Source organism: Kogia breviceps, chromosome 9 (assembly GCF_026419965.1).
Source record: "Kogia breviceps isolate mKogBre1 chromosome 9, mKogBre1 haplotype 1, whole genome shotgun sequence".
Classification (NCBI taxonomy): domain Eukaryota; kingdom Metazoa; phylum Chordata; class Mammalia; order Artiodactyla; family Physeteridae; genus Kogia; species Kogia breviceps.
The window spans coordinates 3,387,037-3,404,174 of record NC_081318.1 but is presented as its reverse complement, the minus strand read 5'-3'; the positions used below and the strand labels follow the sequence as shown (position 1 = coordinate 3,404,174).

At 55.1% G+C, this 17,138-nt stretch overlaps 1 protein-coding gene across 4 annotated transcripts in view; it reads left to right on the top strand.

Annotated features, from left to right (window-relative positions):
- DPP6 (dipeptidyl peptidase like 6) overlaps positions 1-17,138 on the top strand; it is a 922,327-nt gene that overhangs the window by 784,006 nt on the left and 121,183 nt on the right. For all 4 annotated transcript variants that reach the window (XM_067041762.1, XM_059073588.2, XM_067041763.1 and 1 more), the window contains exons 9-10: positions 13,594-13,748; positions 15,262-15,359. In XM_067041762.1, coding sequence (XP_066897863.1) covers positions 13,594-13,748; positions 15,262-15,359 — 253 coding nt within the window. The remainder of the gene's footprint in view (positions 1-13,593; positions 13,749-15,261; positions 15,360-17,138) is intronic.

Genomic DNA, 17,138 nt, shown 5'->3' with positions numbered 1-17,138 from the left:
TGGCAACCACCTCGGCTGCTTCAAAAGAAGGGGTGGGGGAGGGGTGGGGAAGTGGGGGCTTCCCCCGGACCATCGCCGCCACCTCTCATCCGTCCTCTCCCCTCCACGGGCACAGCTGGTTTCGGAGGAAGAAACCTCCGCTCGGGTACGTGGTCTGGGCTTGGGGCAGAGTACAGCTCACCTTCCCACCTGGAACTGCGACCTCAGGTCTTCAGCCCGAGGCACACTGAGCGACTGCAGCTTGGGGCCAGGTGCAGGCCGGGAAATTCAGGGGGCGGGGACAGGTTGGGGTGGGGTGGGTTGTGGGCAGTGGCGTGGCCTGGGCTCGGGGATTTGCCTGCTTTGCAGTCTCCCGTCCACGCTAACGGCAGCTAAAGGTACCACGGTGTGACCGTACCTGGGGTGACCAGGATCCCTCTGCCCTCGTTCACACCGAATTTCTGAGCTGTCTCTCCCTAGTCAACACCTATCTGTACACGTCGAAAGGTAGCCTCTCGTTCTTTGAACAATAGAACCGAGACTATTGCATAATTTGATGCAGTTAGGTATGGAAACTGTTCCAAATGCTGTTTATAATTCACAGTTAATTAACTTTCTTTTTTAGAAAGAAATACAAAAACTTGAGACCTAATTTCCTGATACACATTGTTTTTGATATCCATTATTTTTAAAATACATTTTCACTGATATTAAGAAATAATTATGCAGACTGTCTCAGGCTGATTCAGGTGACTATTGCTCTGTTAGGATTTTCTTTGAAAATATGTAATGTAATGAGCTTTTTCTGCAGTGCATCCTAAAAGGAAATAGTCTCCTAATTTTAAAGCTGAAGTCAACGTATAAAAGAAATGTTACATATAATTTTAAGGCTATAATTTTGCTCTGTGGTGAAGAATTCTAACTTTCAGAAGAGGACAAAATAGAATCAGCACTTGTAAGAAACGGTTTCTTCATAAATACAAACGGCGGTAAATCTCAGTTGGTAGTTAAGTCACTATCCAATTAAAATTCCAATTTCAGAATGTCAGTCATTTTTAACTTTCTTGTGAATATTATTAACAGGATGATCAGCTTTGGCAAAATAGCGGGAAGGAAAATGTGACTGTCTAAGGAAATTAAAAATCACTGTAGGGTTGATAATACATTTTACCTCAACCAGGCACTCTTATAGATTATTAAGTTACTATCCAAGAGTACTGTGGTGGAACGTTCCCTTTTAAATGGAACACATTTCAGGAGCTGACCTTAAAACCGTTTCTGGTCGGTGCCAGGGCACAAATGGCAGGCTCTCTGCAGGGCTGCCTGACCGCCTGGCAGCTGGCCTTGCAGAGGGTGGCCCTGGGGCAGATGTGAGATCTGCTTGCCAAGTTCATTTTCGTCTCACGCTCAGTGGCGCGCACAGGATCCAGATCACAGGTGGCGCTGGGGCTGCGGGGGCGGGGGAGCGGTCGGAAAAGCAGAACGGAGGTGGGAAGGTACCAGGTACATGTCTCTTGCAGTGTTTTCCACAGATACACTCCTTTCACTTACTAGCTGTGTCGTTTGAGCCAATTATGTAAACTTTCATCCCTCTAAGTTCCTTAAGGGAAACATAAAGGTAATAATGGTACCTACTTGGAGTGGTTGTTTGGAGCGGTAAATGAAAACTTACTGAAACACATACACATGTGGACACGCACCCACGCGTGAACGTTTTGCCTCTCAGTTTTGATGGGAAGAAGAAAAGAATGATTGGCCCAGACCTGGGGTCAGAGGGGGTCACAGCGAAGTGCTGGCTGCGTCAGGGCTGCCAGACGAGGTGACCTCCGCTTTCTTCTTCGCTTTGCCTCGACCAGCCCTGTCTTCCTAGCGTTACTATCCTCTCCAAGGTCTTATTAATTATAAAAAAGAAAAGCGGGGAGGACTTCAGTGGGGGTTGGTTTGGGGCTGCTTTGTTGCAGGTGATATAACTTTTGCAGGCGCTTTACAAAATGAACAATGAAAAAGCAGCAACGCTTCTTGCCCTGAGCAGCCAGTTATCCCCTGCGGCTTGCTGTTCCCCGCGAGGCAGAGATAACCCGCCAGGGCCCTCCAGGGAGAGTGAGCCATTTGCTTTTTCTCTCCTCCAATTACCAGGACCAGCGGGGGTGGGGGGGGTGACCGACAGTGAGGTTTACCTGATGGCGAGCTGGTTCTGTCACCAGGTGCCGGGGCACAGCAGACACAAGGCCGTACCACAGTGGCCATACCAGTTTGGTCCAGGCTCATCTTCCGTTTGAGCTTCTGCTCCCTCAGTTGGGATCCTGAGTACCACTCTCCAGAGACCCAGGCTGATGTGCACGCCACGATAATGGCAGAGGTTGTGCAGGACTTGCTAGCGTATTTATGTATAATAACTAATATAACTCTTACAACAACCCAGGGAGGTAGATACTGTTATCACCCCCATTTTACAGATGAGAAAACTGAGGCACCAAAAGGCTGAGTCACTTGCCTAAGGTCACACAGCCTGCCAGAATGTGGAGCTCAAGCGTCCAGCCCCAGGGTCCATCCTCCTGAGCACCGCGTGCTGACGTGTGCAGGGCAGGATGCCGCGCGCGTGGCTCCCTCCAGGTCCCTCTCCAGGACACCTTCGGGGATGGGCAGAGTCCCCCTCCCGTCCGACCGCCACCCAGTGGTCAGCGCTGTGTGTGTGATACCTGACTTAGCCCGTGTGCTACTCACTGAACGTTAGAGCAGAACAGAGGAAAACGAGGTCTGCCACCACGGTCGACACCGCCCTCCCCACCCACCTCTGGTCCCTCGGAGGATCGCATGCAGCCTCTCCCCCGCCCTCACCCACCCCTCCCCTGCAGCCCCTGCGGAAGTGACTGCCCTGCAGGGATCCGCACGGTGTCTGCAGAAGCCCAGCCCAGGTCACGCAGGCTCCCTCTTCTCTCCTGCACCCGACCTGACTGACGCTGGGCCGACAAGCCTTCATTGCTTGGGGTCTGGCATGATTTTTTAAATGCGGGCAAAGTCATTCTGCAGCAAGAGCCCCTTCTTCCTGCGGCCGCCTGCCCTGAGGGTGAGGGAGGTCAGACGCTTAGGTGCAGGTCTCCTTTTTCCTGGTTCCTGGTAAGGTTTTCCCTTTTGTGTGAGACCCTTAAGGCAGAAGCCAATCCCCTGAGCGTCTTCTACACCCCAGAGCATATGCACCGCAGCGCTCGGGCAGCTGGTGCTCAGCGCGGTCACTGGGGGAGGGTCCTGGGCACACAGGCGGGAATGTTGACCTTGAACAAGAGCCTGTGACCCCACTCACTGACACCAGCACGCCAGCGGCTTTGGAGCTCCGGAGCCCACCTCCGGGTCCTCTGTGGGCAGGTCGGCGGGCAGATCAGGAGATGCTCAGAGAGGCCGGGGCCAAGGAGCAGGGGGCCGAGCTCGTGTCCTCACCGAGCGCCACGTCCCGAGCGCGCCCGCGGCGGCCGGGCCTGCCTTCGGGCTGGTCTAGACTCACAGACTTCCAGCAGACAAAGCCTGCCGCAGCCTTGGCCACCCTCTGCTCGTGGCTGCTGGTTACTTTGCCAGGAGCTCAGGAAACAGGATGGTGTTCTGTCTGGTGGCAGACATTCTAGAACCTGCTCAAAGGAAGTTCCGTCCACATCTAAGTCAGGGTGGGGAAATGGGCCGTGGGGCCTGCTCGGGGCGCCTGCAAATCCGCGCCCGCACCTGCTTGTCCATGGGACCAAATAAACTGTACGCCACCGTACAGTTAACTGTCCATCCAATATGTGCAGGTGCTCTTGTGATGAACGAAGTACAAATTATTCTAAAAGACACGTTGACTATTTCAAACTGGATTAAAACGTGGAATCTGCAGTGTTTTCCTATAAGGAGGTGTGCTCGTTTTCAGAAAGGTTGCGAAAAAGTAATGTAAGCCAAACCCCTGTTTTCACAGTCAAGGAAGAGAGGCCCTAAGCCATGGGATCAGAGCTGGGGTCCGGGTCTCCCCAAGATGGCACGTGGCCTCCGGAGTAGCAGGTGGAAACCATTTTCCTAGGTGATGCTACTGTTGCGTGGATTTTTCTCCAAAAGTCACTTTTCTCTCTGCTAGGACGTTTCTCACTGTTGTGGGGCCCAAAGCTCATGTGACTTGGGGGACCCTCCTCAGAGAAAAACCCTGGTAACGAGCACAAGATTGGGCCTGAGAAGGGGCCCTGTGTCTTCAGCGTCTCCAGCCACCGGCCTGCGTCCCCGCTGGGTTCACCTTCCCGCCAGTTCTCCAGACTTGGCTTCTCCCCGGAAAGCACACCCTCCAGCTCAGGGCCCCTAATGTTTGCATGTGTTGGATTATCGCTTGGTTATCTTCCTGATTAGGACCTTAATGCCTCCTTCACACCAGCATGGGAACTTAGAGTAAGGGAGGGGAGGCGGGGCGGGAATCTACTTACACATGAGGCGCGCGGCTCGGGAGCATGGGGCCCTCCGTCCAGGAGCGGCTGCCCTCTTGCCGGGCACGGGGCGCGGCGGGAGGCCCTAGGAGGCAAGGGTCTGATCCCAGGGCCGGGCCACGGCACCAGCACAGAGACCAGAGACCGGCTGGCTCTTCCCCTCCCCATCCCCAAGCCTCAGGAAATCCAGCTCTTGGCAGCATCTCCTGCCTTCCTCACATTTGTCTGAATCCTGGCCGAGGCCCACGCTGGGACCCCTACTTCACAAAGAAGCCTGAATTCACACTGAGAGCTTTGTTCTAATGTGCTTCCTCAGGGCAGGGGTACAGGTCAGCAAACGTGGTTCTCGTTCTCCGAGTCACTGAGAGACCGTCGTAAGAGCCAGTTTCTCTGTGTGTGCAGCCCTGAGCGTGTCCTCTGTCTGCTTTATTAGACGTTTGCTTGTCCACCGAGTGCTGAGTGGGCGGAGGGCTGGATGAATGAACGTCTCTGAGACGCGTCCGCTGCCCGGGCGAGGAGCGGGTAAATGCAGAGAGGGCGGCGGCCCGAGTGCTGGAAGCCCCCTCAGGTGCCCACGGGGAAAGTGAAGGGGAAAGAGCAGGGAAAAGCCAAAGAAAGATGACCACACAGGCACAGGGGCCCAACCCAGCAGCCCAGGTTTCCTCCTCCCCCAGCCGTCTTTCTTTTCAAAGCTTTTCTTAGCTGAAGTTGTTCTCAGTGGTCCAAACACAAAGGCTTAAACAGTGGCCCCTGTGAGGTGGGCAGAGCTTGGCAGGCACAGCTCTCCTCTCTCCTCTGCACCAGCTGGGAGGCTGGGCTGGGGCCACCTGGAGGTGCGCTCCCTCAGGTGTCCCGTGGCAGATGCCGGCTGCGCGCTGGGCCCCGAGCGGTGCCGGCAGGGACATCTGACACGTGACTGGGCTTTCCCACAGTGCAGCGCGCGGTCTCGACGGGGAGCAGCCCAAGCCAGAGGGAGCCCGGGCCGGGAGCTCACGGCCTCTCGTGACCCAGCCTTAGAAGCCACACACGTCACTTCTGCTGCATCCTGTTGGTTCAGCGGCTGCAGAGGACTGCTCCGGGTCCAGGGGAAGGGACCCAGGCCTCACCTCTTATTAATGGGAGAGCGTCAAGTCCCAGAAATGCTGCCGGGGCCAGTTTTGGAAAACACTGTCTGCCACACTAAGCAAGGTGTCGAGCTCGGTAGAGGAATTTATACTAAGGTATAAATGACTCCCCAGGGAAACAAAGAGCATTAATAACCCCAAAATGACGTCAAGAGGGTTTTCTGGGTTCAGCTTTGGAAGATGCTTCTGATGTTTGTGTAGTCCAAGTGGCTGTGTACCCTAAGATCTCCCCCAAATGAGTCCACCCAGTAGTTAAATTCATGGACCAAGTGTGGCACAGGAGCCTACAGGGCCTCGGGAAAAACAATAAAAGGTAATCAGTCAAGCTTACGAGACTGGGGGTTTGGAAGCCATAGACGCAGAAGGCCTCCTGTGAACCTCTTGCCTTAAGCGATGGTTTAGCCACTTCTGCGGCAACTATAAATTCAGGAACATCTTATTTTCTGCTTTTGGAGGCAGTCTATGAATTTACATTGCATCTCTAAGAAAACGCAGTCTGCTTTCTGACTGCTGCATTCTCGACAGAAAATCCAGGCAGCAGGGAATTCACGGTGTGGCTGGCCTGCCCCAGCAGCGCGCCGGAGCATCAGAATCGGGGAAGCCACTGACGTGTAGAGGCGGCAGACAACTGACTTAAAAGCAGGAGGGTGGGCGTTCTTCGTCTTGCCGAGCCGGCAGCGGGGCTGTCTGTGACCTCTGGCCATTCTGAAGCGCAGAGAGCACGCAGAGGTGTCTCTGCACCCCTCCGCCGTCCCGAGCTACACAGCTCCTGATACAGATGGGTCTCGGCCTTCCCGCCCGCCCCGGGAAGACGAGGCTGCGGGAGCGGTCCTGCAGGAGCACGTGCATTGGAAGAGCCCTGAGAGGACACGGCAGCAGCTTCCCCAGAGGACTCTGAAGCCTCTCATTTCCCTTCCGCCTCATGTCAGTGGCCCCTAGTCTGCCTTGGGGTTCTTTCCAGCCAGACCCGGTCCCGTGCGGCCTGTCGGCCTGGGGAAGCCCGGGCTGCAGCAGTCGGGGAGACGCAAGCCTGCCTCTGTCCCCAGCCTCCTGGTACCCACTGTCTCTCCCTGCTGCCTCTCCCCACGCCCTTCCAGGTCTGCACAACCCTCCATCACCCCTGTAGACCCTCGTTTTCCGGCATCTGGTGCAGAGGTCGCCCCCTGGGGGATTGCAGGTCCGGCCTCAGCTTGCGAATGGAAGTAGAAGTCTCTCTTCCTTGTTAAAGTGCTGTCGGAAGACAGACGAGCGAGTGTCCTTTCCTAGGCGCGGGTCCTTTGCAGACCCCCTAGATGGCTGGCGCTCTGTCTTCTACTTGCGAGTGATATTGACCTACAGCTCTAACTCCGTGGGTTTGTCTGACGTTGAGGACCTCAGGAACTTTGTGACCTACTCTGGACCCCCTAGGTCCGTACTGTGGCGTTTGCCACCTGCTTGGTCTACAAAGTCTCACCCCGTGTCTGCTCTCCAGCCAGCAGGACAGGGAAGAGGCAATAGCGGCCACCCCCTTTCCTTTAAAGGAGGACCTGCAGTTACGCAGACCTTCTGTCCTAGCCCATGGGCAAGAGTTCCCCCCTTCACGCCTGACTTCACACCTCCCCCCCTACACACGGGAGGCGGGGAAGGGTCTTTATTCTGGAAGACCATGTGCCCAGCTGTGATCCATTGCTTCCTTTCCTGAAAGAAAGGAGGGGTTGTTGGGGAACAGGCCACATGCCACCTCCGCAAGAGCTTTCTCTGATTTCCCCCCAAAAGAAAGAGACCTTCTGTGTCCTGACCCCACGGCCCTGAGGTTTCTGCTCACTTGGGCGAGGGGTGGGAGTGGTGGTCGTCTTTTGTTTACTACATTTCAGACTGCAGAACCTCCAGCACCTGTGCAGCGCTCCGGCACAGGGTTTAGGACGTGTTGAGCCCTCAGCCTTTAACTCCATCAAGTTCATTTCTCTCAGCCTCCACTTTCTCAGCGGTAAAAAGGCGCTTAATCCCGGCTTCTTGTGAGTATCCAGGATTAGCGAAGGCGAGCGAAGTATGTGGCAAGGGTGAAGGCTGTCGAATAAAACATGACATCCTCAGACGCACATTCACTTGTTGATCATCGGGCTCAGGAAGGGACGGTGGGAGCTTCTCTGCCAGTCGCGAGCAGACACAGTGGAGGCGTGGTGGGGCCTGGGGGGGCGCGGAGCACAGGGCGGGAGAGGGATCCGCGCAGGAGAGCCGGCCGTCCGAGGAGCAAGGAAGCCTCGGGCGGTGGCTCTGACCCCGAGCCTGGCACTGAGACTCCTGCTGCAGCTGTGTCCCCGTGGAGATTGCTGGGGACGCTCCTGGCTGAAGACTGTGCGGGGAGCGCTCGGCAGTGACGCGCCAGGTCCGGTCCGGGAGGGGGCGGAGCCTCGGCGAGGGGGCGGAGCCTCGGCGTGTAGCTGCAGCTGATCGGATCCGAAGAGGAGCGATTCATCTAGCGCCATGAGGGCTGCCGGGAGTAGCTGGGTGGTTTCATGCAAAGTGCTTGCAACAGGGTCTGGCACATGTTAAATATTTGTTAAACCGGAAAATGTACTTGAATCTGACTGGGGTTCAGGAAGGGTCCCAGTCACAGCAGGTCCCCAGCATGTTGGGTGGAAGCCGAGACAGGCCACCTCGATCCACCCGTCGGAGGCCGGGACGGTCCGTGCCACGGCCTGCAGGATGCAGTCCAGCACACTCAGCATCAGACGTGTGTGTGTGAGAGCGTGAATGCGTGTGTGCGTGTGCGCCGGGGGCGGAGGAGGCCAGGCCCAGCCCAGCGTGTTGTTAGGGCTCAGGCCAGTGGGCAGCCCCCATCCTTGTCAGGTCTGGCTTAGAAATTCACCCTGCTGAGTTTCAGGGCAGAATTCATCTGACTCTCTCCTACCAGCATTCTCCCAGCAAGGAGCTGGTTCTATGGCAACCGATACACTCATGACCTTGTGCGGACTCCGGGGGCTACCCGTAACAAAGGACCGCAAACTGGATGGCTTTGAACGGCAGAGATGTATCGTTCGAATTCTAGAAGCTGAAAGTCTGAAATCAGGGTGTGTCTTCCAGCTTCTGGTGGTGGCACGCTTGCTGTTCCCTGGCTTGTAGACCCATCACCCCACTCTCCGCCTTTGCCGTCACCTGGCATTGTCCCCTGTCTGTCTCTGTGTCTCTTTACTTTTCCTCATGAGGTCACCAGTCATATCGGATTAGGGGCCCCCGCCCGCCTCCAGTATGACCTCATCTTAATGACACCTGCAGTGACCCCATTTCCAAGTAAGGTCACATCGATGGGTACCAGCGATTAGGGTATCATATCTTTTCGGGGGACAGAGTTCAACCTACAACAAACTTTTAAGCAGAACCTCCTCTTCTTCTGTTCAAGTAGGTATATTCCCCCCCCCCAATAATTTGGAAGCCTGTTTCCTATATGCTAATAAGACCTTCAACTGAAAAAAACACACAACCTAAAAGAAGCAAGTTGTGTCTTTATCAGAGACCTTACTGAGGACTGTAGCCTGGGAGACAGCCTGCCTCTCAGATAGCTCTGAGGGACTGTTCCAAAGAGGAAAGGGAGGACAGGGTATACAGGAGTTTTTGGTGAAAAAAATCTTGTGATCAAATATCAAAAAAGTACTGCTAATCACGAAAACCAGACCTCTCAAGTTCATGATTGTAGGGCTTTTCTATGTATGGGAAGATGCAGGAGTCTGGCCTCACTGAAATTATTCCTAGCTATGCATCCTCGCGATCTAGGGCCAGTATCCTGTTTTTCTCCATCCTGAATCGCCCTCAGGGTACACCGTGGGCTGCAGTGGCTGGTGGCTTTAAGGCAGCAGCATCCTTTGTTTGCTGAAATGGCAGGTGACATTTTTCTGTCAGCAGACCCTAGGCAGGCATTTCCAGAATGCAGTGCCTGTTTGATCAGATGTGACATATTAACAGGCAAGGACACGAAGGTCACCCGCAGAGCTTTTGCTTAAGAGGGGCTGGTGCCCTTCCCCCACCCCAGTATACACTGACTGTGCTGCCTGGAGTGGGCCCGAGCGTCTGTAACAGAGAGCGCCCGCCATTCCCGCGTTTCCCTGAGAACCTCCCTAAGTGACTCCGGGCAGCTGTGGTGGACCGGCCTTGGGGGCCCCTCTTAATCTGCATCTGGAAGACTCGAGAGCCCCTCCTCTTGGCTGGGCTGGCCTTCGTCACCTTGAACCCAGAGGGGACTTTGTCCTTCCGGACATGGATACGCCCTTAGCGCGTGTGGCCTGGACGGCAGCGTTCGCGCAGTGGAGTGGGCTTCTTTGAGATACGATGACAAGCGATGAGGGAAATGGGCCCAGACCCGACTGTGAGCTTAAGCTGCGTGGGTAAAAATTTCTGCCTCTTCAAGTGAATGTCCCCAAATACATCCTTCTTACTTGATTCTGAGGAGGTCCCTGGGCAGGACAGGGAAGGTGGAAGGAAAGCTGTACCCTCTCGTTCTCATGAGTTATTTGTACTCGCTCAGAAAGGCAAGCTTCTCCTGTTGTTCTAAGCCAAGCGTTCATGCAGTTAATTTAGTTAATGAAATAGGGTTTTTTTTTTTCCCTGCAAAACTCTATCCATAAACTACATTTGATTCATGGCATTTAAGCCAACTGCCTCATTAAGCTGGAAGCCTGAAGAAAACATTTGGAGAATAGGGACATTCTCAATTAACACAAAAATGTCAGGATTTCATCTGCCTGGTCCTTTTCCCCATAGTTTCTTATCCCTACTTTATCTCTTTAATGAACAGCTAACTCACAGGAAAATAAAAACACCAGGGAACAATGTGTTAGAGGGCATCTGGGGAAGATAAACTGAAGCCACCCTTTGTGTGTGGCCGGGCCTCTGGCACGGAGGAATTTCTGTTTTATTTGTGACCATCTTGCTGTGGGATGGAATTGAAAGGAACATGTGCCACGACACACACCAGATATCTGTCACCCCTGAACTGTGTGGTTTCCAGATTCCCTTCTGACCAGCACAGTTATTGTCTGAAGCCTGTGGTCCTTCCCTGCATCTGTGTTCTCTGAGTGGTGCATTGAGCTCAGTGGAAATTCTCTGGCCTCTGCTGACAGAAGGGACAGAAATAGTACTTGTCAGCCCAGCCTCAGGCCTCCCTTCTCCCCTGATTTTGTCCCTCTCACACCTGCGTGTGTGAACCCCTGCCCTGCACTGACCAGACCAAAGCAGGAGCGTTTCCTTTTGGCCTGAGGGCAAGTTCTAGAAATGAGGTGGGCACATGACAGGTGGATGAGAAGCTAGCAGGGCCCTCCTGCACCCCTGGGCCCGTCTGGGGATGAAGGTGGCAGGCCCCCCCCCCCAAGGCTGCTGATTTGCCGTCCCTCCCATTTCAGGAGGTCGCTCTTGTGTCAAAGAGAAGCCTCAGGAGGGTTGTGTGAGCAGGGACCGTGTTGTCTGCTTGCTCTTGTGCGATGCTGCCTCTTCTAGAAGCCTTTGTTGCACCCACCGCTTTTCCGTGGGGATTTTCTGGCCGTGAACGAATGTGCCGTGAGAGCCGTGGCCAGGCTCGTGCAGCTGGGTTCAGGCGGACGCCACCTCCTCGGCCCTCTGCCCCTTGGTTCCCGCTCACTCCCAGTGATTCCCCTCGTGCCCTGATGTCCCCGCCCTCCCAGCCCTGCAGCACAGACGCCACTGAGCAGAATCGCCCAAAAGCTGCGTTGCGAATGGCGCCTGTTTTTCCCAGCAGACCGTCTGCTGGGGTCTCTTTCTCGCGGTCCCCCGCGCGCCGGCCAGACAGGTCAGGTGGTGCTGGATAAAGTCGTTTCTGAATCACCTCTTCCACACCCACAGCTGAAAGTCACTTTGCTGGCCGCCAAAGACATTGGAAAATTACAAGCAGTGGAGAGTTGGCTGACTTCGTTTTTTGTTTTTTTTCCCCCTCAGCAGACCTTTGGGTTTTTATCGGCTCTGCAGAAGCTTCTGAGTCGTTTCTCAGATGCCGCAAGGTCACAAAACGGCGTCAGGGAGGACGTGTTAGAGGCAGCCGCTGCGCCCCGTGTTTGACAGCTGGGGGCTTGTTCGGGGCCTCCGCGGCCGATGGCAGGACAGGGGCAGAACCCGGGACTCGGGGCCCCTTCACCATCCTTCACTGATGAGCTGTGCTGCCGGCCTGGGATGCGTCCGGGCGATGGGAGGTCAGATACGCCGGGGGCTTCGTGGTGGATGAGACTCTACCGTCTGGTGCTGGTCCCAGGTCACACTGGGGCAGGGTCCCTGCAGGCTGCCAGCAAGCCTGGAGGAAAGCCCTCGGAGGGCCAGGGAGGCTTATTTAGAGGGAGGCCAGCACTTTATGAAGGGGGTAACTCCTAGCGTTGCTGCTGCAGGCCCCACGCAACATGGGGGCTTGTCCCACTAAGAAACCAGGCCAGTGGAGCCAGTGATGGAGGGACAAACTGCCTGGTCGGCCAGTCTCCCGGGAGAAGGAGGTGCAGTGCCCCGCTTTCCGTCCTGAACTTGGCTGTGGAATGCTTTTGTAGCCACTGCAGCAGGGCCCTGACTGACGCGGCCCTGCCCCCCGGGCACCCCGCCCCCCCGCCGTCTCCGTTCTGCAGCCGGCAGATCCCCGGGTGCCCCCTGGCTGGGCCATTAGGCTGGCCCAGCTCCTGGCCTTGCTGCCTTGCTTCTCTCATCTCTGAGGCCCTTCCCTCCGGTGGCTGTCGCCCCTTGGCTCTGCTCCGATTCACGTCATTCCCTGTGCAGTTGACGCACTCACGCTGTTTGCTCAGGCGCCTCAGTTCCCTTTCTGTCACCACAGGCTCACAGAGCCGGTTTCTGGTCTACATCTAATAACGACCGGTGAATGGGACTCACAGTTTGTGATCATAGAGCTGCATCAATCTTTATTTTAAAAACAAACCTAGGGGGATTTGCTTTATAAAACTATATAGCGTGTACAAGGAGGAGTCCGCTGACCTTAGAGCTGTTTCGCGCCGAGATGCTCCCCTGCCCCTAGCATCTAATGAGCTGTGCCTGGGAAGTGTCTTCTCTCGGCTCGTTCAAAAGACACAGTCGAGTTGTTCTTTGCAGAATAGGTAACAGATCCTACAGCACTCGTCCCCAGTCACAACTCTAATTAGCCAAGGCTCTTTGGGGCGGGCAGGAGTGGTGGCTGCTGCTGGTGGAAGCCTGGGAGGACTGCTGTCTCCTCTTTGGTCCCGCAGAAGAGAAGGCCATTCTGTGCTTGTGCCACGTGGAGTGAAACCAACTCCGTGCTTCAGAGCGAGGAGCCCGCCGGCCTCTGAACACCTTCCCCTCCTGCGCGGCTGTGCGTGGGGGGGTCTGTGTGCCGGCGTGACCCCTCGGCATCTCCTGCAAGTCGATTCTCTGGGACTCAACCTGCAACACAGTTTACTTCCTCACTTGCTTCTGCCTGGCTGGGCCCTGCTTCAGAGTGAATGTATCTCCTCTCATTCTGTTTTTCTGATCACCTTAAAATAATAACGCACAACAGAACAATAATAAGTCAGTTCAGAAAGGACTTGCTGGGCTTCCCTGGTGGCGCAGTGGTTGAGAATCCGCCTGCCGATGCAGGAGACACGGGTTTGTGCCCCGGTCCGGGAGGATCCCACATGCCGCGGAGCAGCTAAGCCCGTGAGCCATGGCTGCTGAGCCTGCGCGTCCGGAGCCTGTGCTCTGCAACGGGAGAGGCCACAACAGTGAGAGGCCCGCGTACCGCAAAAAAAAAAAAAAAAAAAAAAGAAAGGACTTGCTGGGCTCATCATGCGCAAATTTGTGCCCCTCAAAATGGCTTTTAGACGGTTATAGCCTCTGTCCGGTTGGGCCTTGAGTGACTGGGTCTGATTGATTGGGTTTGCTGTGCTAGGGTTTGGTGGTCAGACCAGGCACCTCTGAGATGAAGGCGTGTCCCGGGCACGGGGAAGCCTCCTCAGAGGCTGTAGAAGGTAAGTGACCCCGAGGGGGCTCGTGATTGCCTGTCTAGCTCCCGTGGTGCCCGGGCAGCACTGGCCGGTACTCCATCCATGCCATCCACAGTCCTCTGCTTTGTTTGTTTCCCTTAGAGGAGATTTTGAAGACCCACATCGCCCACTGGTGGTCTCCAGATGGTACGCGGCTCGCCTACGCCACCATCAACGACTCCCGGGTGCCGGTCATGGAGCTGCCCACCTACACCGGCTCCGTCTACCCGACCGTGAAGTCCTACCACTACCCCAAGGTAGGCGGGAAGCAGCAGCAGGGCAGCTCTGCGTTATTTGTCAGCGCCCGCGCCCAGCCGGCTCCCAGCGTGGAGCTGTGGTAGTCAGATGTGTCAGGAGCAGTGCAGTAAACAGAGGCAAGGTTAATTATTTCCCATGACATTGCACTAAATTCCCATTTTTGCTCAGTTGAATTTGTCGGCAGGTTGACTTTCCTTTAAATAACGGAACTGCCGTTGATCATTTGTCTAAGCTTCATTGCAATCAAAATACATTACCTCTCTTGTGAGTCCGTGGTGACAAAATCCCACACTGCCCGCTCCGGGGGCACCCTGTCCTCTAGTTCCTTTTCTAAATTCTGGGAGGTCAGAAGGACCCCTGTCTGCGCCGGGTCCCCTGGGCCCGGGCTGTTCTGTCCTTGGTCTTCTTCTGACCCATACTGCTTCTAATTGCTTCCCACGAAAAGCCAGCAGAACAGTAAGGCTGCAGGAGTGGGGCAGGGGACGGATAGCCAAAGCCCGCTTTGTTAGCAAATCACAGCGTCCCGGTGTGAAGGGAGGGCCTGATGCTGAAACCTCTACCGTCCACTCAGCTGGAGAGAGGCTGGTGCCCAAGAGAGTGGGCGCAGCTCTGCCTGCACCCACCTGGTGACAGGGTCCCCACGTCCACCCGGAGCTGCCTTGGAGGGACCCCTCCAGCCTCTGCCAGTGAGCCCTGGGCCTTGGCTTCCAAGCCATCAGAGGGCTCTGGGAGCTGATGCCACGTGCCGTGCACACCAGAAAAGCGGGACATGCCAGCCTACAGTTTGCAGCAAGAGAGGCGACAATGTCCAAGTGAGGCCAGTGATGTCCTCAGAGTCCCATGCCAGAGAAAGGAAACACCAGGTGTATCAGTCAGCTCAGGCTCCGTAACAAGCACCACAGACTGTGCGGCTTAAACAACAGACATTTATTTCTCACGGTTCCGGAGGCTGGAAGCCAGAGATCACCTAGAAATGGAACGGTTTCCCTGGTGAATCCTTTATGAGAGCCCCCCCCCCCATTCCAGGAGTGATGTAATGACCTGAAATCCAGAAGGGTACAGGCCCCCTGATTTTACAGTGAACTCTGGGACAGGTGCTCTGCAATTGGAACTAGAAAGCCCAGATGGCTCAGGATTGGGGGTTTCACGTTTTCATGGAAAATCAGCATATTCTGGCCAACAGAATTCAGACGCCCACTTCCAAATCGGAGGCATGAGCGGGTGACCCATCTGACGCCTGCCCTGTGTGGGCCTGAGTCCCTCCCTCACCCCAGCCTCTCCGTCTGTGGGGGCAGAGGAGCCTGGGCCGTCACGCCCAGCAGCCTTGTCCTTCGTGCCCTGCCAGGCCGGTGCTTGTCCAGGGAGGGGGAGCAGGGGCCAGCAGCTTCCTCTTAAAGGACTCCATCCTCCGCACGCTGAGCCTCTCGTGACTCTCCTGGCAGACTTAGTGCCCAGGCCAGTCCGGGCGGGAGGCGGCTCTCACTCACATCTCTGTCCCCTTTGACCTCCCAGGCTGGGTGTGAGAACCCCAGTATCTCCCTGCACGTCATCGGCCTAAATGGACCCACGCACGACCTGGAGATGATGCCGCCTGATGATCCGCGGATGAGGTTTGCACCCTTTCCTCAGTTATGTTAAGACAGTAATAATGAAACCAGCGTCCACTTACATGGTCTCTTTAGGGTCCGATTTACTTTCCTGCTAATCTAAACATCCCCCAAAAAGGTACATTTTCTGAAGTTTTCTTTACTGCTTTATGATTTGGTTTTTCTGGGAAAGGAACACCAGGTCTCTTTAGGGTCCGATTTACTTTCCTGCTAATCTAAACATCCCCCAAAAAGGTACATTTTCTGAAGTTTTCTTTACTGCTTTATGATTTGGTTTTTCTGGGAAAGGAACACCAGTCAAACCAATGCTACTATTTCTTGCCTTATGTCAGGCCCAGATTCTCCTCCCTGGAGGCTGGCCTTCGGGGGGGGGGGTGGCGGTAGGACTGGTCAACCACCCACGTCCAGAGGGTGCACATGGCCTGGCACGTGGCAGACTTTGGAGGGCATCCCTCGGATGAGCAGATGCAGTCTTTCCAAGAAAAGCCATGTAATCGGACCTCTTGTGAATGGCGCCCCATTTTCAGAGCATTATTTTAGAGTGTTACTGTCTCTTGCCAGCTTCAGGAACTGCGTGTTGAGTCCTGTTCCAATAAACCGAATCTCCCAGTTGGTATAAGAACCGTGCAGTTGGTGGAACATGTTGACAAAGGCAACCGTGCTGTTGTTAAAGGCTGTGGGTGGATTTTATTTCCTAATCGAAAGAACTGAGTAAAATCTGTCTTTGTGAAGGGGTCTGAATATCACTTTCATTCTGTCCCAAGCAGTTCAAGCAGTCTGGGGGGGGCTGGTTATGCTTGCAGAGTCCACTCGTATCAGCGTTAAACCTCGCTCTGTTGAAAACCTTGATGGGAGACTCGGAAGGAGAGGGGAGTGGCACCCGGACCCACCCGTTTACAGACCTGCAAGTCCGTACGTGAGCCCAGTTAGGCTGAGGATGGTCCATCCTGAGGGTCAGCAAATATCCAGCCCACATTTTGCCGTGACTTCAGCCTCAGTCTTCACTAGTCAGTTACGAAACTCTACATTACTAGTAGCTTCTGGCAGCTTCCGGAAGGGCAGGAGCCGTGTGGCCTCAGCCACTCTTACTCCTCCACAGGCCCAGCCCAGGGCGAGGCACACGGGCACTGGGATCCACTGGTCGGTGATGGCGCGGACTCCTCCTGTGGTGGCTTCCACCACTGTCCTTGGCAGGACCCATCTGCCTGGGGCCCATGCAAGATTCCTCTGAGGTTCTTTCAGCTCTTCTGTCTCCAGTGATGTGTAAAATGCTGTGAGGTCCTCAGGTGGACAGACCAAGCCCAGGGCTGCCCACTACCTCTCGCTCCCCGCCCTGGAGCGGCCTTCCTTCTCATGTAGCTGGTCCCAAGGCCTGACTCTCCATGGCCCCTCCTAGGGGAGTGGGTCCTTAGCGTGCACTGGTCGGGGAGTCGAATCAATTTGGCTGATGATATTCTTGCTGGGATAGAAGAAGCATTGCGATTATTGCTTTGTCTTCTCTGCCGAAGACCCCGGTATTTCATTGTTTTCTTCCAGCTCCATCCGTGCCAAGCCTCCTGGGGCCTGGTCCGGCAGACTCTGAATTAATATGGAAAGTCACCTGGAAAATTTAAGCCATCTGTTTGACTTAATTGAAAATCTCGTTTAGTCCATTTGGTGATGCTGTTTCCGCAGGCTTGATTAGCTTCAAGGACAATGAAAAATTCACCTCCGTCAGGGCTGTTGAGACGCGGGCCTCAGGTTTTTTGCTTCTCCAGTTTCCTAAGCTAAACGCGGTGATGT